This window comes from Labrus mixtus, chromosome 17 (assembly GCF_963584025.1).
Source record: "Labrus mixtus chromosome 17, fLabMix1.1, whole genome shotgun sequence".
Lineage (NCBI taxonomy): Eukaryota > Metazoa > Chordata > Actinopteri > Labriformes > Labridae > Labrus > Labrus mixtus.
Genome location: NC_083628.1, coordinates 4,380,410 through 4,405,447, shown reverse-complemented (window position 1 = coordinate 4,405,447; position 25,038 = coordinate 4,380,410). Strand labels below are relative to the sequence as shown.

Sequence of the window (25,038 nt, the reverse complement as noted above, 5' to 3'; positions counted from 1 at the left end):
GTTTCCAAAGAAACAAAAAACAGTAGCTAATTGAAGGTGATCCACGTACGGCCCGTGTTCAAGCCGTCTCAGCGACTTCATCGTGGTTTTTTTCTTCTTGAATTTTCCTGTAAAAAGAAGTCCAAAAATCTACGATCGCCCGCTCGTCGTCCGCCGTGTTTGTTTTACACCGAGGTCGCGTTTGACCTTGAGAGATTTCTGTTGTTTGTGAGCGTTGATGTGTTCGTGTGTAGTGTGCTGTTTTGGACATGTGGTTGCTCTCCACACACTGTAGGAACTAAACTGTTAAATCTATCATTATTTGTCTTTTGTTTCGCCCCACCGAAGAAGTCCCAGGTTCAAACCCCCCCCCCCCCCCCCCCCCCCCGGACGAGGCCTGCATTTGTTACGCCCCACCATAAGGCGGCCCTACGGGGGCTAACAACAAACCCACAACTTGACAATAAAACACATCATACACCATATAGTCAAAACTAAGGAATCTATAACTGTCACACAAACTAAATGATGAAATCCAAACAAATGTAACGGAACACAACAACACATAAATCCCTGACTGAGAGGCACAGCCGCTCTCCTCCTGAAGCCAGCACCGGGGTTTTTTAATCTCTGAGGTCAGGAGCTTCCTCGTTGTTCAATCAGTAGCTTCACCTGGGCTGGAGGCAACGGAAGGGGAGAAGGGACAAAACAGCACAGGGAGACATAACAGTCTTCTTGTGTGTGGTCTGTAAATTCATCCTCTGTGAATAATTTCAAAATGTGTGTGTCAGGTTTTATTTGACATTTCAGCCACTGTAATGGAGCAGCAGCACAATGGCTCGAGCGGTTTTTTTGGCCATCTCTGAGAAGTTATGTGTTTTCACTGCCTTACAGTGTGTGCAGTAGCTCTGGAGTATAAAAACCTTCACTGTTATATACAGTACCTTACCAGTCTCGCTCCAGCAGGTCTACAAATCAACTGGATGCAAACCCATTTTGCAGAGACCACACTCTCACACCTTTATTCTGTTTACCCTATCACATCCTCCCAAATCTTCAATCTTCTCCCAGATTTACCGCCTCCCTAGGAGAGAGTAAGACAAACATTACAGCGGTGGCTGAGATTTTTTTTGGTGGGGTGATTTTTTGTTTTATCCATTGCAGAGAGACAGCAAGGCGAGAGAGGGGGGGGGGGGGAGAAGAGAGAGAGAGAGAGAGTCCTCGTCTCCTCTGAGCTCCCAGGTGTAATCCCTCTGTACTGTATGTGCCCTGACCCAGAAACAAGCCGCATTCCCGTGCCACCCTAGGAGGCTGGCATTAAAAACACAGCCACCGTCCCCACAGGCACACACACACGCACTCAGTCCCACCAGGGGGATTGTGGGTAGATGACTTCACCCCACGGCTCCTTGTTCTGTAGTCATTGGAAGTGTGTTGTTGGTGGGGGTAAACAGAACGCAGCGCCTCAGATGCTGCAGGAAAAAAAAAAAAAAAACCCCGCTGTTCAAATCATCAAAGTGAAAGCTCCTCTTCCTGTGCTCTGTACCTGTCACTTTCTCCCTTTAGCTGCCGTCCTCATTTCATCCTTTTCCCACTATCTTCTTATCTAATATCTTGCCTTGCTTTTCTCTTGCGTTTTGTCTCCTCACCAGTCTGGACCGACACGTGCAGTCTCACCACGGGCATCACAAGCCCTTCAAGTGCAAACTGTGCCCCTTTAAATCTGCCTACGTGAGCCGCCTGAAGAGCCACCTGCATAAGGCGCACACAGGTAAAAAAAAAACAAAAAAACATACTTTTAATCACATCTAGCAGCTGTATCCATGACTAACAAGGTATTCCCAGATCAGAATAGCAGCCTCCTGTTTTATCGCCTCTTCCATATAAAGATACTGTGCTTGATTTAGCTTATGCAGCAAAAATCCAAGCGGGTGGATTATCTCGTCGGAGCAGCTTCATCTTTATACCTAAAAAAAAACCACGTTCTTAAGAATCCTATTTGGATCCAGATTATTAAACAAACAGCTCAAATTGATTTAAGGTTGAGTGTTGTGTTCTAGAAAAGCTAAAGACAACACTTCAGTCTCATTTTACTGCTGTTGTTTTCTTTTTCTTTCATTATTTTAAGAGAGGCAGACTGCAGACAAAAAACCCAGACGCAGTCGAGAAAATAAAAAAAAAAAAAAAAAGCTCCACCTGAGCGATCAATATATGAGCAAAAGAATCTTTTTAAGATGGGGGAACTAGACGGGCCAATTTTCAGGAGGCGTTTGAGTGCTCTCGACTGTCTGATGGGAGAGGACGAGAAACAGGAGTTAACAAAAGCTGCGGATGAATGACACAAAACGGTTTTGACCTGCAGAGGTGTTTAAAAAAAAAAAAAAAAAAAAGTAGTTGTGCACTTTGTGAAACCGGTCAGTATTAGATTTCAACAATGTGCATCAGGTCTTCACCTCAGTGTCCTTTGCTTTCAGTCCAAAAAATACTTAAGAGGAGCTGTCTGGGTGCAGTTTAGTCCAAACATGTTTTTCGCCATGAAGAAGTTTCCTGGAGAGAATTTGTGACGGTCCAAATAGTGACTCAGACTGGCAGGATAACCGGGCCGATGTGAGGTCCCCGACAATCGCAGGGTGGCTCCCGACTCAGTGGCTGCTCGGAAACCGATTATCTGCCCAAGATTCTCTTGTAGTGTGAGCGATATAAAGATCCGATCTTAACATCCCCGATCTGCTCGCCAATCGTCGGGGGGGGGGACGTCAAGATTGTTTGATATTTAGAATTTGAAAATCCTGATGAAAGGGTCGGGACAGAAGTCAGTGTGTTACTACAGTCACAGAGAGAGAGAGACGCATGTTTTGAGATTCTGTTAGGATGAGTGTGATTCTACCTGAAATCAAAATGGGGAAGGATTTCAAAACTCCTGTCACGCTTACTCAACATCGTCACCCTCGTTTGTCATAGTTGGTTAAACTACCCTAAAATCCGATGTAAAGGACATCTGAAGATTTGGTATTTCATATCGTCATCGAGTTCCTGTGTAATACTGCGAGACATTCCTGTTAGAATTTTTGATGGAACTTTTCAAAACGCTGCAGCTCAACTCTTTTCCTTTCAAAATAAGAGTAATTAGTCTAAGGGGAGAACTAAGTGAGTACATGTTGCCATGTTTGTCAGCTCAGAGGGGAATACACACTGAGTGGTGGAGAGTTTGTTAATTATCACCATGTTTCTTCATGGAAGACAGGTTCATGCTCATTTTTTAGTCCAACACTGCCTCTGCACGGCGCACTTCATGTGTCGGTCAGAATCAGAATCAGAAATACTTCATTAATCCCAGAGGGAAATTCGATTGTTACAGTTGCTCCAAAATATACAATATAGCAGTAGAAATATAGTAATAAAAATATTTATCAAATAGAATAGGAATGTAAGTAAGATATCAATAATAAGAATAAGAGTCAGAATATATACACACATTTTCAAGATTATTGCACTGTTTGTTTCAATTTTGCACTTTGTTATCATGGACATATTATTCATTATTATTATATTGCAGTTTTAATAAATTATGAGTTATGGTGGAGGTTACAGTTTTTCAGTTATTTTTTTTAATTTTAATTTTAATTTTTAATTAAAAAAAAAAAAAAAAACTGTTTTAAGTTTCATGTTGTTGACTCGTAACGTGTCTTCATCTCCCAGGTGAGCAGCACACATACAAGTGCTTGTCGTGCCCCTTCTCCTCGATGACCATCAGCCAGCTGAAGGAGCACTCGCTGACCGACCACGGCGAGGCGCTGACCCTCCCCAAACTACGCGCCGCTACCCAGGCTGCTCAGACCACCGCCAGGCCGTCGCGGCTGCCCGGCAGCACCGAGCAGACTCCGCTGTCCCCGGATGGTAAGAGGTCACACCCTTTAAATCATTCTTATCAACAAGGGTTCAAACCAGATATGGAACATTCTGATGAGTTTAGTTGAAAAAACTTTCTAAACTGCTTTAAAAAGTAGTTTTTTGTAAACATGATGTGTTTAGACCAAATTTTACTGGGAAATCTGCTTCTGTCCCACAAGACACGTCATCAACCGAAACTTTAAAGCTTAACCTTCGAAGCTGAAGTGCAAGGTTGTGTTTTTTATTTTTCTGTAAACGTCCTGACACACCAAGGAGATGAGCGATCGTCGCCCTATGTTTTTGCGGTGTGTCCAGTTCTGTCGCTACTCGGCCTCTGTTTACTTTTTTTCGGCTGAATGTAAGAACAGGGTGGTCAAAAGTCCGGGTCACAGTGACCTCACAAAGCCTTTTTTTGGCGGGGGCGGACTTGGGAACTGATTGGCAAACCATAACAACATTTCACACGTCTGATGGGACTTAATGATGTTTTTTTTTATTATTATTATTATTGATTGCCCATATCTACACCTCTCTCTACATCCTGTTCATATGAACACAAAATCTCAGGAAGATTTCTTCAAAATTTGGTTCAACAAGACGCCCTTTTTTTTTTTTTATATCTTACAAAATATTCCCAATCAAAGAGACACCTTCACTTTCGGTTGGCGAAGCAGCAAACTCCCTGCTGTGATGCCCTGCTGTAGGTGTTCCAGCGTCTGTACAGCCGCCTCTCTAGCTCACAGAACTGTGCGCTGCAGCAGCTGTCACCTTGCTCCTGGAGCTGAGGAATCTCCCCCAGAGCTGAAGCGGGGCAGCATTCCTCAACGCACCAACCACCGTCAGCTGTGCCCCAACCAGGACAAGTGAAGCATTGAGAGAGAGAGAGAGAGCAGAGCTGACATATTGAATGTCTCTGTACTTTGGCAAACCAGCTACCTTCAGCTGAATGTCCACATTTAAGGTCCACGTTGCAGTGGAAAAGAGCCCATTTAGAGTTTGTTAGCGTTTGATTGACTCTAATAAGCAACGGTGTTAAAGCTCCTCTGAGCTCCTTTTTAGATGGTAATGAAACAGATTGAAATGAATACTGATGCCTCCGACATGACCGACAAAAGAAAACAAGATCATTAGCTACAAGATTGAACATTTCTGTATCATAATTTGTAATGCCTTTAACCACTGGCGCAGGGTAGGTGATAAACTGCATGCTGCAGAAACGGCCTTTGTTGACGTTTTGGAGGTTTGATATGTTTTTTGTTTTGTTTTTTTGGGGCCTTTTTGACTCTACTAGTTAGGACAGCCGAAGAGAGACAGGAAATGTTGGGACGAGAGAGCGAGGGGGTGGCATGCAGAAAAGGACCGAGGCCGGATTCAAACCCACGGCCGCTGCGCTGAAGGCTATTGCCTCCGTACATGGGGTGCGGCGCCCCGGGAGGTTTGATTTTTAAAGGACAGCACTATTAACAGCTAGGAGAAAATAAGTACTGCTATGTCCACAGGTGGCGCCAAAATCAACACAGATCCAAAAGTCCTCACAGGAGCTTTAACTTGGATTTCCAGTTTTAACAACTGCACCTGCTAAAATCGAAATAATCCTCCCCTCCCCCCCGTCTCCTTCTACTCCTCACAGAATTACTCCATCTCTCATTTATGAAGTGTTACAGACAGCTGAGGCCGTTAATCCCTTCAAGAAAACACATCCCCGCCTCATGACAGGATTTGCTATCTCATCCCTGTAACAGCTACAACAATGCAGGGGAGATATTAAAAAGCATGAATCAACTGCGGCATTGTTTGATTTGTATGAATTCCTCTGTCTCCTCTGGAAAAAAAAGCGAGAAACTGAATCTAAAGCTTTTTTTTTTTTTTTTTTTAAAGTCAAAGTTTTAAAAGAAAAAGTTTCTCTTTCTGCAAATGCCTCCTCGTAGCTGTGCGCGAGTGCTGAACGAGGCATTTTTCACATGGATAGATATTCTATTAGTGTCACTGTGGTTTATTTATTGATGTGTCGGGGGCTCAAAGTAGGACGAGAAGATGAGCTTGCTCGCTGATATTATAGACTCTGAAGAAAGGGAGCGAGAAGGGAGAGACGCAGGGGGACAAATTGATGACTGTCTCAGTTATACGTCTGTGTCTGTACGGATGGGTTGGGGGGGGGGGGCGTGGGGGGCGGCTGTGACTCAGTGGTAGAGTCGGTCGTCTCTCAACTGGAAGGTCGCGGTTGGATCCGCAGCTCCTTCATCTTCATGTCCGATGTCTCCTCTGGCAGGACACTTAACTCCAAGCTGCTCCCGCTGCTTTGTCAGCAACATGTTAAAGTGTTTGAATGGATTAGTTAAGAAAGTGAAAATGGACAAGAATCAACTTTGGTACTGGATTTTGGTTGTTAGTTGTCAAGGTCACTGTGATTTCAAATACATCTTATTTTCATTAAAGGCTTTATATGTGATTTTTCACACTTAAATGTAATAGAAATCAAATATATCCTCTATAGTCCTATCTTCAGTTTGTTTACATCGCCAGGACGGCCGGCTGACTCCTCCCCTCGTGTATAAAAGTTGTTTAATTGAGGGACTAGAGAAAAGAAGAATAACATACTGTACTCACTGATTAACTGTGTTTCTAGATCACGCTCATTTCAGGTAAATTTACATGCAGTGTGAAGATACGAGCATAATAAAGATCGCTAGCATTAGCATGCTAACACAACAATGCACCGCGAGTTGTTTTGGTTTCATGCTGGATCCAAAAAATCGCATATAAAGCCTTTAAACACTAATCCTAATGGAAACATTAGATTTCCTTCAGCATGCTCGTCTGATTCTTCCCTGTTCCAGTGTTTTACAAACATTCAGAATAACTGTTTGGGCGCTGGTGGCGCAGTGGTTAGTGTGCACGCCCCATGTATGGAGGCTGTAGTCCTCAAAGTGGGCGGTCCAGGTTTGAATCCAACCTGTGGCTCCTTTCCCGCATGTCATTTCACACTCTCTCTCTCTCCCTAATTTCCATCTCTATCCACTCTCCTATCTCTCCAATAAAGTCACAAAAGCCCAAAAAACAAAACTGTTTGGAAAATCATCAATCTTTATACTAATGGTCCAGTTTGTTTTTGTAGGTCGTAAAGATGCAGCAGTATTAACTTCAGTCATGTTCATAACCTGATAAGAACTCCTCAAAGGGGCTTCAATAACTCTCCTCTGTTAATTTAGACCCTAAGGGATAAGAGCATGTTTCCACATGTTTACTGGAATCTTTGATTTATTGATAGATTTTGTTGAAATGTCAATGATCTCTCCGGTCTAGATAAAGGTTGATGATGAAAACATCTAAAACATGAGAAGCAAACTGGACACTCTCTCTTAGAAAGAGCTCTCAGTCCTCTTCACATATTACTGCATTTTAAAGACCCTGCATCATCATGTCTCCCAAATGATGAACATTTCCTCTCTTTTTTTCGTCTCTCCTTCTTCTAAGACCCGTCGTATCTGGAGCCGGCGGATGTTCGTCAGCAGCTTAGTCATTACCAGCTGGCCTCCCGCAGTCAAATGTCTTCCGGCTCAACACCTGGTGGCTCGACAGTGGCTGACAATCGACCAGACGGCGTCCTCACTTGCGAGTTCTGCGAGTTCAGCTCCGGCTACATGCAGAGTCTGCGCCGGCACTACAGGGACCGCCATGGTGGCAAGAAGCTCTTCAAGTGCAAAGACTGTTCCTTTTTCACCTGCTACAAGTAAGAAAAAGAACAGTGACACAGAGTATCATCGGAGAGTTAGTTCCCTCAGGATGTTTTTACATCATCTTTCTGCACGTGTCTCTGAATCTGTGTCTCAGGAACACCTTCACCATGCACGTAGAGGCCGGTCACAACAGCAATGCACCTGAAGACCTCCCCAAAGACCTGCGCTGCCCTCTCTGCCTCTACCACACCAAACACAAGAGCAATATGATCGACCACATCGTCCTGCACAGAGGTACACATCAACACCAATTTTTTATTTTTTTTATTTTTTTATTTAGACATTTATCACAGACATTTGTACTTATTGTTCATTTGTGGTTAGACAATAGAGTGATTCCTCTTTTCTCATTTTTGTAAATTTATACAGAACAAAATAAATCAAATAGAAAAATAAAAATAGAAATAGAACCGAACAAATCAAATAAAAAGACAAATTGTAAGACATGGGGTGATTTTCCAAAACTTCTTATCTTATTTGTTATGTCTTATTTCTTCTTCTTTGGGGAATGTTTGAAACTGCTCTCTTTACAAAAAAAACTCTAAACTCCTCTTTTCATATCACATAGCCTGTATAGGGCAGTAACTGCAATTTTTTTTAATGAAGAATCAAATGGTTTGAAATTTCAATGCAAAGTCTGTATTTCACCAAATGCTGCAAAAATGATTTTGGGAAAAAAAAAAATGTGCTGCTCATATATTTTCACCATCCTTGTAACCCCACATGAATTTGTCATCATAAATGCAAAAACAAAATGTGTTTCATGACATGTCGATGTTGTACCCAGGATTTTAAGATTTTAAGGGTCTCGGACAGAGCGACACTATTTTCACCCCGTTTTCCTTTAAATGATCACATTCAAATGAAAACCTCACATCCTCGTGTGGTGTGACTTGTTTAAAAAAAAAAAAAAAGTGACACACATGTTAGGGTGTGAGTTTGTTCTTATTTGTATGTAAAAAATAAAATGTCTTATTGATATCTCTCCTGCATCTTATGATCCCCCTCTCTCTCCTCTTCCTCCCACCAGAGGAGCGTGTGGGTCCGCTGGAGGTCAGCCGATCCAAGCTGTCGCGTCACCTTCAGGGCCTGGTGTTCCGCTGCCACAAATGCACCTTCACATGCTCCAGCGACCAGGCTCTGCAGCTGCACCTGCAGAAGCACGCTGAGATCAAGCCCTACCAGTGCCAGCTCTGTTACTATGACAGCAGTCGACGGAGCCAGCTAGAGGAGCATCTACGCCTCGAGCACAAGGTCAGAAGGAGTCGAAAAATGATGTACCTGAAGTTTGGTGTAACTAAACCTAGATGTAAGCTTATGAAATTGGTTTCCGCAAGCAGCCTCTTTAGTCTGGTATAGTGTTTCAACTCAACAGGAAGGTTTGATAATAACGCTGCAACATGATATTTTTACATTCAATTCTTTATATGAAGCCAATACTTTTTTATGTGAGGTAATAATGAAGCCTGTGTCAATCAACTGTCTTTATTACATTAACTCCAAAATCAAACTTATCTGCAGAAATCAACTTCTGAACTTTGAAAAAAAAACGTCACACTCCATCAAAGCGTCTAAATCCCAGATATCCAGATGTTTTTTTACAGAAGAACATGAAGACTGGTTTCGACCACTGACTCACAATTTCTACATTCTGTGGCTCAGTTGGTAGAGTTGGTCGTCTCTTAAAGGCTTTATATGCCTTATATTTATATTTTTTTGATCCAGCAGATGTCGCCCTTGAGCTCCAGCATGAAACCAAAACAACTCGCGCTGCATTGTTGTGTTAGCATGCTAATGCTAGCGATCTTTATTATGCTCGTATCTTCACACTGCATGTAAATTTACCCGAAATGAGCGTGATCTAGAAACACAGTTAAGCAGTGAGTACAGTATGTTATTCTTCTTTTCTCTAGTCCCTCAATTAAACAACTTTTATACACGAGGGGAGGAGTCAGCCGGCCGTCCGGGCGATGTAAACAAACTGAAGATAGGACTCTGAAAACTCTGAAAACATCACAGACAGTGGGACTCGGGTGTTACACTCATTGTAGACAGTCATGACTCAGAGTTATTTTCAGAGGATATACTTGATTTATATTATATTTAAGTGTGAAAAATCACATATAAAGACTTTAAGTATTCAACACAGTTTTCTTTTGCATCTCCAATTCAAAGAAGCTGAATGGATGTATACTGTGAAGTATGTGCATCTCTCAGCACCAAAAAAATGTAACTCTGAAAATTGCAACGACATCTTCTAAAAGTGCCTCTGTCGGGGCGCTGATGGCCCATTTAGAAGGTTATAATCTTCCAAGCGGACGGCTCAGGTTCAAGTCCGGCCTGTGGCTCCTCTCGCATGTCATCTCTCTCCTGCAGCCACGTGTCCGATGTGTCCTTTGGGCAAAACACTTAACCTCAAGTTGCTCCCTGTGAATGGGAGTAGTTACTTCTGATGGTCACTTTACATAGCAGCCTCTGCCTTCAGTATGTAAATGTGAAGGTGTGGTCTGCGGTGTAAAACGCGCCGTGCTCTACCACACCATTCGCTCCAACTATAGACAATGATTATGTTTCCACTGCATGCGCACTCTCTCCGTCTCCGGAGCGTGCCAGCAGCGCCCCTCCATTCCAAATACGCACAAAGACAATGTTTTTTGACGCAGTCTGCTGCAAGCACACTGTGGAGGTTGCGGGTCAGGGTCTTCTTCAGGAAGTGTGAAATAAATAAAAAAAACGACGTAAAAAGATTAGAACCAAAACAGGAGATAAAATCTGTAACTGCTGCCTGATTTTTAGGGCTTGGGAAAAACTTTTTCAGTGATTCCCTCGAGGCTTCCATACATTGTTTGTGGTTAAAAGTTTTTTATTTTGTATAATTAAACTTAATTAGATGGAAAACTATCGGTCGATTCCCATTACAGTGGCCCGTAAAGTCAGTCAGGTTTGTTAAAGTATGTAAATAATCTAAATTGCAGATCCGTTTTTATTTTATTATTTTTTTTTTTTGTCCCTCCATTTTGGACTTCTTCTTTCGGTGTCTTTAAAGGTGACCGCACGGAGGGGATTTATCAAAACAACAAGAGCTCAGAAAAGATAAGGAGATACAAATATCTGTGGAATTTCTCGTGAAGGACTCGGAGGAATAAAACGACTATGTGCACACACGTTTATTAGCTCCAGCTTCAGTGTCTGTTCTCATCACATCAGTAAAGAAAACGCTTCATCTCTGAGGCTCCAGAAATCTGGATCATTCATGAGATGATGTGACAAAACCAAAAGTGTTTTTTAGAGGTTCAAAGCACACAGTCATCATTTCTCATTTCACCAGATTTCAGATTATTTCTCAGTCGTAGAAAAGCTTTATTGTAAATTGTTAAGGGTTAAGGTGCATGACCATACAGAGCTCACTTCATCAGGCTGATTAACACCTCGTGTTTCCGATCAGGTCATCCGAAACTTCGAGCTGATGGGCCGCGTCAACCTGGACCAGCTGGAAATGATCAAGGAATACGGGAGCAGCGCCGAGGACGAGGAAGAGGAGATGATGGAGATGGTGGTCGACGGGAAATCAGCTGCCGCCGAGGAGGACGACCGCGACGAAGAAATGGAAATGATGGAGAATCTGGCGCAGGAACAGAGGGAGATGGATATCGAGGGGATAGAGGACAACATCAAGGAGGAGGAAGAGGACGAGGAGGAAGGAGAGGAAGAGGAAGTCAAGGAGGTGGAGGAAGAGAGAACAACACAGCAAGGTAAAAAAAAAAAAACAGATGAAGTAGTTCTGTGTGCTGTGAACTTTCTTCTGTCGTAAACCACCGCTGAAGTTTAATAAAAGAGTAAATATGGACTTCACATCGAGACAGACGACATCAGAACACTACAGCCGACTTTTTAATTAAGTTATGAGCCTTTAACAAACAGATTCATTTACATAAAACTGCAAGTCTGGGATTACACTTTAGAGGGGATGTGTCCACTATCAGTGTTTTTATGCAGGCAGCATCCAGGACCTCAGAGCGCTTCAAAGCGTCGCTTACTGTAGCTGTGTTAGACCCATGACATGGCTCAAAATCTATGATGGCTGCTATTTCCCTGTGTTTTGTTGTTCTCAGTTATATAATATAAGATTGTTTACAGTCTCCCCTCTTCTCTTATTGTGTTTTTTTGTTTGTTTGGCTTAAATTGTGTTTTTATCCCGACACTTACTTGAGTTTTAGCTCCGCTTCATGAGGATAGTTTCACTTAAAAAAGCCAAACACTAAATGTAATCTGAGTTTATTTTGTCCCAGATCATATTCACTGAGTGGACTTGACTTCGATTGCCTGCTCACTGAAGGCAGAAGTAGATTTCATACCAGAATGTAACTGGTTATTCCGGCTCCACGTGAAGCAAACGCTCATTTAAAATAATGTCACCCTGTGATTGAACTACTGAACCTGGAAATATGAAAAGCGATTGCAAAAGATGTTTAGATCAATTTTGAATACTTTTACAATCAGGAAAAAAACAAAACAATTCAGAGACTGACCAATCGTGTGGACTCTCTTTCCCAGAGGTCTTTGCATCCCCTACCAGCAGCACCAGCAGCAGCTCTCAGCTGAGCGGTGCAGAGAAGCGTCTCCCCTGCGAGTTCTGTGGCCGCTGCTTCACCAACAATCTGGAGTGGGAACGACACGTCCTTCGACACGGCATGTTAGTACTTCTCCTTCTCTTCTACTCTCTCTCTCTCTCTCTCTCTCTCTCTCTCTCTCTCTCTCTCTCTCTCTCTCTCTCTCTCTCTGTGTACTCTCCTTCCACTGCACAGGAGGCTCCCATGGTCCTCTCTACCTTTTCTTTCTGGTCCTTGTGTAAACAACATGCTGCTTTAAAGCAGGTTCCATATGGTGAATGCAGATGTTTGTACAGTTTGATGTTAGAGTTAGCATTGTGTGCTAACTGTCACATTTAAATAAATCACGACCGCATGAACCGTTTTCTGCCGTGCTATCAAAACATCTCTGTCTATAATGTCGGTTAGCGTGCGGCGGCGTCAGTTAAAAACATGGAGTTAGTCTCAGTGACATCACCTCTTGATATCTGAAGAGGCGTTTTGAAACGCAACAATGGGGGCCGCCATCTTGCTACCTTTCCATCCATCTAGAACAAAAACAAAGAGGTGGAGCTGAGGCGGGTCTTTGGCCTCCTGGCAAACCACTACAACACACCCACCTGTCAGTCACTGAGTCAGACACCTTATCATGCAAACATTTAAACTCAATATAATCTGAAATTTAGAAAAAATGTCAACATGGCCTTTACTTTGGTTTCTGGCCAAATACCTGAAAACGAATGCAATTCCACTGCTGTGAATTTTATTATTCAGACATGAACGCCATTGATAAACAAAACGAAGATGGTGTTTGTGTTTAGCATTCCAGTTTATCTGAATATTCACTGTTATCATGTTAGCATGTAGCTCCAGCAGCTGCGTCTTAGCACAGGTAATCGCTGTGGATTTAAAAATCCTGTTTCATTGCGCTACATCTCTAAAGCTGTGCTCCTTCTGTCACTGGTCTTATGTTCCTCCATTTCTTTCCACTCCTCCTTCCCACTCTTGTGAGGACGTTTTAGCTGCTTGTGAAACAGACTGAAATGTATGTTGATGTCTTTAAATGACCTACCAAAGACGACAAGCACATCGGAGACACGTGTGATTATTTCATCGTAGTCAGAGGCGCTGCTTGTCAACAGGTAAGGCAGTCAGCTGCTTGGTGCCTCAGATCAGTCGGGGGCCCCTAAAGGCTGATAAACTTTAAAGCAAAGCAGTGGCCCAAGATGTGCAAATTTTGCAATGACAGTAGGATAACCACCTAGGGGGGCCCCATCTGACACACACACACACACACACACACACACACACACACACTCTCGTTGCCCTGCTAAGCGTTGCGTGCATTATTGCTGTGAAAATCAAAGTGTGTCAGTGAAGGTCAACAAAGAAAAATGAAGAGGAATTATCTGTCTGTAGGAGAAAAAAAGGAAGAGGATAAACATCGGGGGGATGAACGCCGGTTGGAGGACCCCAAATTGATTTTTGCCTAGGGCCCCAACAAACTCAAGAAAGTGTGATAGGACTGACTAAAGCAGGGTGGCATTTTCCATTAGAAACCACTACTTAGGCATGAACATGACAAGATCAGCAAAGAGATGAGAGGTTCTGCTTTGCCCACACGGGGGCGCCAAAACCAACATTAACCTTAAGTTCTTCACAGGAGCTTTAAAACACCTTTTTTTCTCTCTCTCTCTCTCTCTCTCTTCAGGATGATTAACAGCAGCCGCTTGGACACCAGCACCACCTCCGCATTAGAGACCACGGCGTCATCTTCCACCAGCTCCTCAGTCCTGATGGACTCAGAATTGGACCTGTCCAGCAACAAACCTGAGGAAGGGAACCCTGCTGATCTGTCGCTGAGCAGTCAAAGCCAGTACATGGAAAACAAAGAAATGCTCAACACCAAAAAGGATCCACTGTTGGGTTGAACTTGTCGTGACCTCTTAGGGTCATTGTGCTTGAAACGGATAACCTGGGGGTAGAATCAGCGCCGAGTTGGATATGAAAAAATAGGACGGAAAGAAAAAGATTGAAAACTGAAAAAAGTGACTTCTTCTGAGTTGGCTCATTTCTAGATTTTTAGGTGTTACATATTTAAGTATTAGGTTGTGCTGCATAAAACGGCTGAGCTCTTTAAACGGGCAGTCCCCTAGGACAGATTTTTAATATATTGGTAACCAATAGTGAACAGAACTCTTTATTGCTGACATTCTGGTCAAATCTACAGTGAAAGACCCCACCTAGATACAACGAAGCGAAAGCTCAAAAAGAATGTTGTCACAAGATGATTAAGTAAGTTTAGCATTATTTTGTTTTAAAGCACCTTTTACTGCTCACTCCCCCCGACTCATAGAAATCAGGGTTACTGTAAAATTGACAGAAAAGGAACAAACAAGAGATGAAAGCATTTACAACCACGGCCCGCTGTAGAGCTACTTTTTTTCTTTTCTTTATTTTTCTTGTTTGAATCTGAGACTTTTCTCATCTTAGCTCTGTGTTAAATGTGTAGAAGTATTCCTGAGGAAGAGTTGCACCTTATCTATTTTAGTAAAAAAAAAAATCAGAAATTGTGTTTTGGTCATTGTAGTGATACGGAATTTTCCCCTAATGTTTGTAGCAAATTGCTACATTTAGAAACCCATATTATTATACTACGTATAAGCCTTCACCCTGTGGCACCCTTTGCCTTTTTTTCGACTGTGCTATTTTACTGTCCTGTTATGTCACTGACGAGATAACAAAGAGAACGAGATACGTTGTCATGTGAGACATCCTGTTGTTTGTTGTACATGTTGAGAAATGTCACCTGGAACTCGACTGGTTTTAAGAACAGTGGCTTAATGGTTGTCCTCCTAATCAATAGACAGAGATTACACTTGTCTTCTCAGTGCCAGATGTGTGATAGGATGTGCAAGAATACAGCACCGTCAGCGTACTGTCCCTGCATCCATCGATAAGATCAAAAGGCGTGTTTCCACCGCATGAATTCTCCCCAAAGAAGCAGGAACCTTTAGAGAAACTCGTACTCTGTTGCACCAGCTGTGCTTAAGTTCTGTCTCATGTTTGAAAGGTGAAAGGTCAACCATAAATCTTACGTTGAAACTAGTTCGTTTGTTACGTAAGTTGTGTCTCTGTTACTCACAGCGTTTAATTTAAGTAACTGTTTTAAACGATCTGAAGAAGAGAACTAAAGTTAAACGCAGCACATTCAATTCTCCTCCAGGGTGACTGTTGAAGAACTGTTGCTCAGAAAATGATACCTTTCAGTCACTTAATCAGGCGTCGAGGTTATTCAAGAGTCAAATTTCATCGTTACTGGACTAAATTCTCGAATGTTCGCCGTTGGGGAAATGTAAACGGCGAGCTTAAGGAAGCTAGATTTTTAAAAATGAGTTCCTGTGACCAAAAAAATTCATGTAGTGTCCATGCAAAGTTTGGAGTACTGAAAGTTGTCCACAGTGCTGAAGTGCCTTAGAATACAGATCCTTTTAATGGACAGGAAATGGCTTTAATTACCTTTTTTTTAAAAATCCAATTGGTTTTAAAAATAAATGAAAAATTAATTCAACTAAAATTAGATGAGATTAAAAAAGACCTGACTTGGTACTGTTGAGGTTCCTGCCGATCCAATCGAAGCTAATTACATAAAATTTGTTGTACTCACAGTATTGAAAAAAAAAAGGAGTTGTTTTTTTTTTCCTCGGAACTTTTACAAATAAATAGTCCCAATGAAAATGATTGCACTTATAACTGGAGTGAAAGATTGTTCTGAGAAAAGAAATGCTGCTAGCAGGGTTGTCAACATTATCCATACTTTGGTACTTTTTGATACTACATGTTTTAAAAACGATATCATCTCCTTTATCTAAATTATTTAGAGTATCAAAAAGTACTGAAGCTTTTAAAAAAACATCAAATCTTCAGTCATCTTTTTAACCAAAGCTTGCCCGAGTAAAAAAGAGAGATCGCGCCGTCTTAATTGCACAAATTTGTTGGCAACATTTCCGTGTGTGCACGAGTATGCCTGCTTTTTTTAAACCAAAAATTACCCAAGATTGGGTGCCTATGATTTATGTATTTGTTGCCATGGTAACGAACAAGGAAGGTATCAAATAATTAGATTTGTATTAGAAAAAAAATGGTATGGAGACGACCCGAGCTGCTGGTACTTTTTTTTAAATACTGTGAGCACTAAAAGTAAAAAATGCATTAAAAACTGACATAATGCAATGATTTTATTCTTGATCGAAAGGTGTTTGCCTTTCAGCCCTCGTGATAACCTCAACTCTTTAAACCTAAAATTGCCCAAATTAGTTATTTTTGGCTAAAAATGGCTTGACAGGATGGCATTGAGAATTCAAAATCTACGCTTTTATTTGTCTCTTCACGAGCTTGTTGTCAATGCAATCCTTCAGTCGGTGGTCCAATTTTGACACGACTCCAGACACTGAAAAGACAAGTGTAACCAGGTAAAAAAGTAAAAACCATTTTTGCCACTGGGACTTTAGTGTATGACTCCTCAAGGGTGTCATATCCCCCCAACTTTGAACCCCTTTAAATTATCTTCCTGTACTGACACTGTTGTCTTCGCCTGCATTTTATTCTTTTCTTCTTTTTTTTTTGTTGCTACCTTTTTTGGGGAAGTTGTGACGTTGTTGTGGAAACTGACAAAAGGCAGGGAATGCATTTGTTGGAAGTTGCTGCTTTGATCGCCTTAAAGCCTTATAAGATAAAAGAAAATTGCAAATAAGTCAAAATGTATGTCCAATCCCAATCAGACCAATAAGCAACAGTCTCAAAATTTAAACAGCTCAAATTGATAAGAGGAGCACAAATTGTACATTTGTGTTCTGGGAAACCAAAACATTGGCCAGGCCTGCTGTGTTTGCTGCTGTGATTGTATTTCATGAGCGTTAAACCATTGGTGGAGACGGAGAATCGGGGTTTGAACCATTTGAATTTTTTGGAGTTCCACGTGTGTTACCCAGTTGAACATATTTGCAGCCATGTATAGAAAACAGAACTACTTGTTAAGTGTTTGAACTGTGATGTTTCAGAAAGGATTCTTTAAACTTTTTTTTCCCCCCCCTTTAGGTGTTCTCATTTTAAAAGACGACTTAAAAAAAGTAAAAGCTAAAGATGACCTCTGACCCTGTAAGGGGCTTCTTTCTTTTTTTTTGAGTCACCCAGTCCAACATTATTACTCCGTTGTATAATGTCTGATTAAAAATGAAAAATATCTCCTTTTTTGTACTGTAATGGGAATGGGCAGAAAGGAAGAGCCTGGTGGTTGTACAATATTTAAACACTGGATGAAAAACGATTTTCAACTTTCTTATTGCCAGACGCTTTTATGAAGAAGAACTCGGCGAATAAAAAGACGATATAAAAAAAAAAAAAAAAAAACTGGTCCTTTTGGAGGCATTTACTTCAAAATGCTTCCTGGGGATTGGCAACCCATAGATCCGTTAAGAGATCTGGCTCTTCATGTCCGATCCAACATGTGACTCTCCAGTATCTTCTATCCACGACCAGTAAGGGCAGGGACTCCCAGTAGGCCTGCTCGTAGTCTACCCAGTCAACAGTAGGTGGGAATGTAGCAGCCCCACTTTGCTCCTCAGTCCGTGTAACACCTGAGAAACCCGTTTCAATTGGTGCTGTATCTCTAAGCCCTTTTTTTTTTTTGTTTGTTTTTTTCAGGACCAGCTTGTAGCTCTTTCAAAAGTTAAACTGTTGTTGTAGAAAATGTTGCTTTGTTACGGCAGCTCGTTGCCACGTTTAACAGACCAGTGCTAACCACACGATGCTCTGGGTAACCCAAGCTGTTCACCCCCGAACTGTTTGTCGTTTTGTGATCATTTGACTAGAAGATGACTATGAATCCCTCACTGTGCAGTCTCCGGACTCTTTGATCCCCAATGTTTACCCAAAGTTACGCCCCTGCTGACAACACACTGGATACTTGTATATATGTTTGGTTTGTTTTTCTCCGATGCATTTCTCTTTTCAGACTGTTGTCTCCATAGTTGGACACTAGAAATCTCTCCTTTTTGCCTTTTCTTCCCATATAAATCTGATTACCTGATGGTGGGTTGTGATGTTGCCTAGAATGATTGTTTACAACTTTATTCCATTTATCTCTGGATATTCTGTAAATATTGTAATTCATTGTCTTTTTTTAACTTGATAATAAAGTTATCAGATAACGGTTCATTGTGTTTATATTCTCGTTTCGTCAAAATCAGTCAGGGCTCTAAAATGTGACTGTTCCTCTCTCGGCTTTGGTCCATGTCCAGACAGAGATATGTGATATATTATTTTTGATATATATATATAATGCAGGAGTTTGCTACAATTCTTTTTTTTTCAAGATTTTTTTGGGGGATTTTTTTGCCTTTTTTAAGACTTTTAAGACAGCCACAGGTGGGATTCCAACCCGGGCCACCCGCTTGGAAGACTATAGCCTCCATACATGGGGTGCGCTCACCAACCACTGCGCCACCAGTGCCCCAATTTGCTACACTTCCAAATTGTCCCAAAAAATATATATATATTTATTGCAACTTGTTTCACTTGATGGCACATCATCAACTCGTCAAGTTAATTAATAAAAGGTCACATATTATGCAAAGTACACTTCACTAATATGTGTCCCTAGTCTGTCTTCAAACCCCGCAAATATGAGAAAAGTCCATCCTATCTCTAGGGTTGACGGCAAATCACGATATTTACATCAATATTGAGCGTTAGTGTGTCGAACCCGGCCTTCAATTGATGAACATCCAAAGTTGATGTTAGACTGAATTCAAAAAGACACACTTAAAAAGCAGAGTTGTTAATTTTCTGCAGATTCACTTTTTAAGATTTTGGTTTAAATTGTCTTTAGGTCCTGACAGACGTTAATAACTCATGTGCTCTGAAAAAGGAACGAAGAGAATCCGCCATCTGTAGCAGTTGTATTCATGTAAAAACTTCCACCAATGTCTGCCACGAGGTACCAATCTGATGAACCAATCACACGCCTCCCTGTCTCCCTGCTCCTTCTCTACCCCATGCATGCACGAGCCCACACTCAAAGCGATGAGCTGAAGTCCACTTCTGGACCAACGGCGCTTGTGCATGTAAGTGAGGGGGCGTGGCTTTTGAGGGAACACAGAGGGGAGGGGGTGGGTGCAGACGGAGCACTGAGGGAATGCTACTTTCAAAATCATTCTAGTTTTCGAAAAAATTACCAACCGTGCCTTTAATTCACCTGAAAGGCAGACATTGGATTAACGTGAAAATCTGAAGGTGTGTTGTCGTATAACCGGTTGATGGGTTGATTTCAGAACCAGACGCTGAATGACGTCTGGTTCACAAACATCCCATTGGTTGGACAGTTCTTGAGAAATCGTGGGCGTTGGTGTTATTCTGCATGACCATTTCCTCTATGTTGTCATGTGACAGCTCCCACCACACAGGAGGAAGGTGGGATTGCTGGTGAGAGTTTTTGCGGCAGGATCTGAAACAAGAGGTGAGGTAAGCACCACAAAACAAAAACAGGATATTCATAATAATGCAGAAGTAAAGGAACACGTGACCAGCTTTAATTAACTGTGTGCAAGAGTGACTGAGAAACAGTCTGATATAAACAGGATTCTGTGGACGTGCGAGCGCTCCTGACCTGGTTGGGGGAGGGGGGGGGGGTCCAGTGCCTTACTCAAGGGCACCTCGGCAGTGCTCAGGAAGTGAACTGGCGCCTCTCCAAACTACCAGAACCAATTTCCAGAATTTGTCCACACCAAGACTTGGACTTTCCTACAGACTGAGCTACTGCCGCCCCATCATGGCTTTTGCTCAACACGTTTCCCTGAGTCAGTGGCGGACTGTTTAGGATTTCCTTTTGTAACGTCTCCACTGAGTCCTAAGAAACAACCGGTAAAAGTCCCGGCAGCTCGTCCACAGGAAATAGCTTTGCGCTGAGAAGGCATCTCGGTGGCCTTGACTTTGTGTTACACCCGTCTCTTTCTCTCTTCCTCTCTTTCTCTCCGTCTACTCCACACCCTGCAAGAGCTGACACTGACCAAAACCACTAACACTGTCTGTGTGTGTGTGTGTGTGTGTGTGTGTGTGTGTGTGTGTGTGTGTGTGTGTGTGTGTGTGTGTTGTGTACGACTTTGTGCTATGTACAGGCTTGCTGCAGCTCTTGCACCATGAATACCACAAGTAACTCAAGAGCAGCAGTGTGAACAGCTTTGTTTGTACTTTTCTGTTGGCCCGTCTATTTTAAAGGCATTTCCCTTCATCACACAAAAAAAAAAAAAAAAACAGAACTGAAGGTGACGTCTTTATCAATTCTCTTTTGATCCTAAGGAGCAATTTGGCACATGCCCTCCTCGTTTCCTCTCCTCTAATTAAGAAAGGGGGGGTCCAGTCTTTATTTCACATGTCTAACATCATCTCTTAAAAATATCCCAGGGTCACCAGGGATCAGATCGTAATCTCTGTGGCTCAGCACATCAGGGGGGGGGGGGGGGGGGGGGGGGGGGCGGTGGCAGACTGACGACCCCTGGAGACAAGAGGAAGAGGCACAGCCACAAAGAGGAGAGGGGAGAAGAGGACACACCACTGCTGCTGCTGCTGCTGCTGAGTGGAGCATCACAGGGAATGCCTGATGAGCGCGGGGCTCTGGCCATGGCAGACGAGGGCTCTCCTCCTGTCGTTAAAAAAAAACTGGAAGAAAGAGAGAGGATGGGAGAAGACTGAGTGGAGAGATGGATGAAAACGAGTGATAGTGACAGGAGGACGAAGAGAGAGAGAGAGAGAGAGAGAGAGAGCGAGGGGAAGATAGCGGTAGACAGACCCATAGAAACCGTCACAGAAAGTGAGTAAGAGTGATGTGAGAATAAGGGCAAAGCAGAGTGCAGAAGAGACACTGTCACACAGCAGCATATTATCTAACGCTCTTAAAGAGTCCCCTCAAAGTCAGAGCCGGGGCCGCATGGCAGACTGTAGACACAAGTCAATAAAGCCTTTGAATACTGAGTGCTGGATATAGAAATTCCTTCATGCTTGAAGGATCTGAATTTTTTTTTTTTTCAAACCTGTGATAACAGCGTTGAACGTTATCTCAGGGCCAGCGAGTGCAGCATTTGTATTCCACCAATGTCAGACTTCTGATAAAGAAAGCAACAAAAACATTTTTAAAAAATTTGCAGAATGTGATGGTTTTTATTGGAGGAACAGTATTTATCTGACGTCGACTTAAAGTTGAAGTGAAATAGTAGGTCCATAACTGAATGCTTTTCTTTCTTCTGTGTGTGAAAAGAGCGAGAGAGTGGATTCTTAAATTATTTAGACATTTTGGAGATAATATTTGAGATTTCTTGCATTTAAACCAAAGATGCACCGATCGGGAAATCAGGGCCGATGCTGATGCTGATGTTTGGAATAGCAATTTTGCAGGTTTCCCCTGAGGAAAATTCTAGTTTTACACTCTGTTATTGAGAGACATGCTTAGGCCCAAAATCACACACTCGCACAAACAGGATCTGTGGAGAGATGTCAGAGTGGCTGCTTCACAGGGAGCTATCCAGAGCGTTCGGGGATTGCGGTGCCTTGCTCAAGGGCACGTTGGCAGTACTCCAGAAGTGCCCTGGCACCTCTCCATCTACCAGACCGCCTTCCATATTATGGATTTGAACCGACGACCCTCCGGTTTCCAACCCAAGTCCCTACGGACGGAGCTACTGCTGATTCTGATACCAATTTTTGTTTTCACAACTTCTTTTGGTGTAAGACTCCCACAATGCCACATTTTCCTCTCATGTTTGACAATGAAAACAAGTCAGAGTTTGTTCAACAGGTGATTTCATCTGCCCTAGAAAAAACCTCTTCTCTGAATCAGTAGTTAGGTGTACTAGATGTCAGCATTAAATGGATTCGGCACAACAAATAAACATCGACTACTGACATCGGTTCATGTCACATTATTCTCCAATGTGCTGACGTCTGTCATCAAGGGCCAATATCTGCTAATACCGATGATGAATCAAGGCATTGGTGCGTCCCTCATTCTAACACTGAATAAATGAGAATACATGCTGCAGACAATTAGCTTAATATTGGTATTTCCATCAGACTTCACACTTCACTTTTAATGTTCTATTCTGTGACAGCATTCACTTTACAGATGTTGTTGAAATCATTCATGTCTGTGATCCCCCTGAGCTCACGGAGGAGGAACACACCTGTGCAGGCTGCAGTAATCAGCCACAGGTGAATCCACTCTCCCCTCACTCAAGACTCTTGTAAAGAGGACGAGCGCCCGCCGCTCAGTTTGCTCCTCCACCAACGAGACCCGGTGTTCACCTTTCTCTGCAGAGTGCGTCAAAAGTGAGTCATTGTTTAAGCTTCATTTTTTTTTTCGGAGATGCAGTTTTATTGGTTAAGCTGATGCTGATTTAATTGATGCATTATCCTGATTTTAAATATCACAGTTGATTAAGATAATTCAGCGTGTTAGATGAGCAAAATTCAGCGTATTTGGCATTATTTTATTTCTAAGACAAGCAATTACTATATTGCTGTTTCTGCCAATAAATCCAGGATTCACTTCATTACCCTCAGGATGACCAAAGCTTTAATTCTGTCACTTTATGAAATAATTTCACCAGAACCAAAAATTCACAAATTGATTGGACTGCCTCGCAGATCTGAAAGTGTTCCCTGCTTCATTTTGGAGTTGTTTCTTCTTCTTTAAAGCAACTGTCTAGAACATTTAAAGAAACTGAATGGTTGAAGTATCACATGTACTACTCCTTCTTACCACAAGATGGAGCCAAATTATCATTCTGGAGATGAGTTGCAGCTATAAGCTCTCCAGTTGCAGTGTTACAATGAGGGGTTGTTAATGAGGAATGGAACCGAAGGTGTGTTTTAATCTAATGTGAGTGTTCAATGCATGTTTCAGTGTCGAGTTTGAGATCCTAACCTGAAACCTTGAGTCAAAGACAATACAGTTTCTCAATCTGTAATTTTTTTTAAATAAAACTATCCGAGGAGTAAGAGGTCAAAAAGAGACTATTTCCTATTTTCGTTTTGTTGCTGAAACATTTTCTATCTAGCCTCAAACACAACCCTAGATGTCTGAAAGGAGAAGCGAGTAGCGTCTGTTTCTTTGTTTATGCTCACAAATCTGAATCTGAGGTAACTTCAGCTTTCAAATAAGTTAAGAGAAAGGATGCAACGTAGCTCCTTGACTAAATCCAAGTTTAAAAATAAAGTAACAAATTAATACACGAAGAAGAGACAAAGCTTAAGCCCTACCAGTTTGACTGAATGCAGAATTCCTCATCACTAGAATCACCATAGCAACAACCTAATATGTCACAAGAAAAACATCCTGAGGAAGTCCAGCAATCTCCAATAATATGTTAAATTGACCGGGAATGTTTATTTAACAACGGACTCAAAGTGACTCAGAAAGTTCATTAATTTTAAGGGTCGTCTTTCTTTCCCCACTTTTCTGGTCCTTGATCTCCACTGTGAATTTAATCTGATTTTACTGCGCCTTTGGCCCTAATGAACCCACTCCCACAGCGGTCATTTGTTTTACTTCCTCCCTCTGTCTCCCCCTTTCTCACAGCCAGTCGTCCTCTTTCTTCTCTTTCTTTCTTTCGCTTGCTCCCTAATAGAGCATCGGATTCCTCGCGTGAGAACGTTGTATCAGGTCCGGTTGATTGGGATATAAGGTTACATGATTTTTCCTTGTCTGTTAATCCCTCGTTCCGGGAGAGCAGTCAGCCTTTTCTTCGGGGACAGCTTGGATTTCAGAGCTGGACTTGGACAAGCTGGAAGAAAAAAAACAGAGCTAAACTACTTCAGGAGTTTTCCAAGAGTGAAATAAAGGTGTAGCATTTCATTGGGTGGTTGCTCACTTCAAGATTTCCTGAACACAAAGCAGGTGGTAACAGAAGCATGTGGGATTACACAAGATGAATATATGTAATGACAAGGGCTCACGAGAGGCTTTTTGAGCAGTGGTTGATATTAATGTAGTGCTGTATTTTCATTTAAAATCATGATTCAGGGACCTGTGTGCAAATAGAGGTTACATGGTATAGAATTCAAGATCCTTCTTCTCACCTACAAAGCTCTAAATGGCCAGGCGCCATCTTACCTGAAGGAGCTACTAGTGCCGTACTGTCCCTCGAGAGCGTTGCGGTCCCGGAGTGCAGGCCTGCTCGTAGTACCTACAGTCTCTAAGTGTACTATGGGGGGTAAAGCCTTCAGTTATCGGGCTCTCTCTCTCTCTCTCTCTCTCTGTGCATATACAGTACATCATATTACTGCATGTATCTATCTATAAATCTCAGTCACTAACCACCTACTTTCCTGGGAGCTCTTGAGTTCTCCTAGGCTCCTCAAGATCGTCGGTTGACGGCTTGCCAGAACAGGTAAAGGTCTTTTACCTGCTTTTTGTAAAGTGTCTCGAGATCACACTTATGAGTTGACGCTATACAAATAAAAATTGATTGAATTGATTGATGGTGCTGAAAGCAGGTGATTTAGGCGCTCTGAGGAAATGGGGTAGACAATATTCTTATCCCTGTCGTGTACTTCTGCCTCTATCCATCCACGTCAGAGGGTTTTCTTTGCAAAAACAAAACACTATTGTTCTCAACTGTAGGGCGAAGTAGTACCAGTAAAGATTAGGACATTTCAGAGTCAGTATTGTACTTTTGGAACTATTATTTTAAAGGTCACATATTTTGCAAAATACACTTCACCAGGTTTTTCAAACACTAATATGTGTCCCTAGTCTGTCTACAAAACCCCCGATAATGAGGAAAGTCCAT

General features: G+C 42.2%; 1 protein-coding gene across 1 annotated transcript in view; it reads left to right on the top strand.

Moving 5' to 3' along the window:
- The window catches only part of znf462 (zinc finger protein 462), a 55,928-nt gene extending 37,518 nt beyond the window's left edge, over positions 1 to 18,410 (top strand). Inside the window, exons 6-13 of the mRNA XM_061060649.1 lie at positions 1,632 to 1,750; positions 3,679 to 3,876; positions 7,345 to 7,600; positions 7,702 to 7,841; positions 8,638 to 8,861; positions 11,053 to 11,359; positions 12,162 to 12,300; positions 13,908 to 18,410. Of these exons, the coding sequence (XP_060916632.1) occupies positions 1,632 to 1,750; positions 3,679 to 3,876; positions 7,345 to 7,600; positions 7,702 to 7,841; positions 8,638 to 8,861; positions 11,053 to 11,359; positions 12,162 to 12,300; positions 13,908 to 14,127 (1,603 nt within the window). The 3' untranslated portion in view covers positions 14,128 to 18,410. The remainder of the gene's footprint in view (positions 1 to 1,631; positions 1,751 to 3,678; positions 3,877 to 7,344; positions 7,601 to 7,701; positions 7,842 to 8,637; positions 8,862 to 11,052; positions 11,360 to 12,161; positions 12,301 to 13,907) is intronic.
- Positions 18,411 to 25,038: the final 6,628 nt, after the last annotated feature.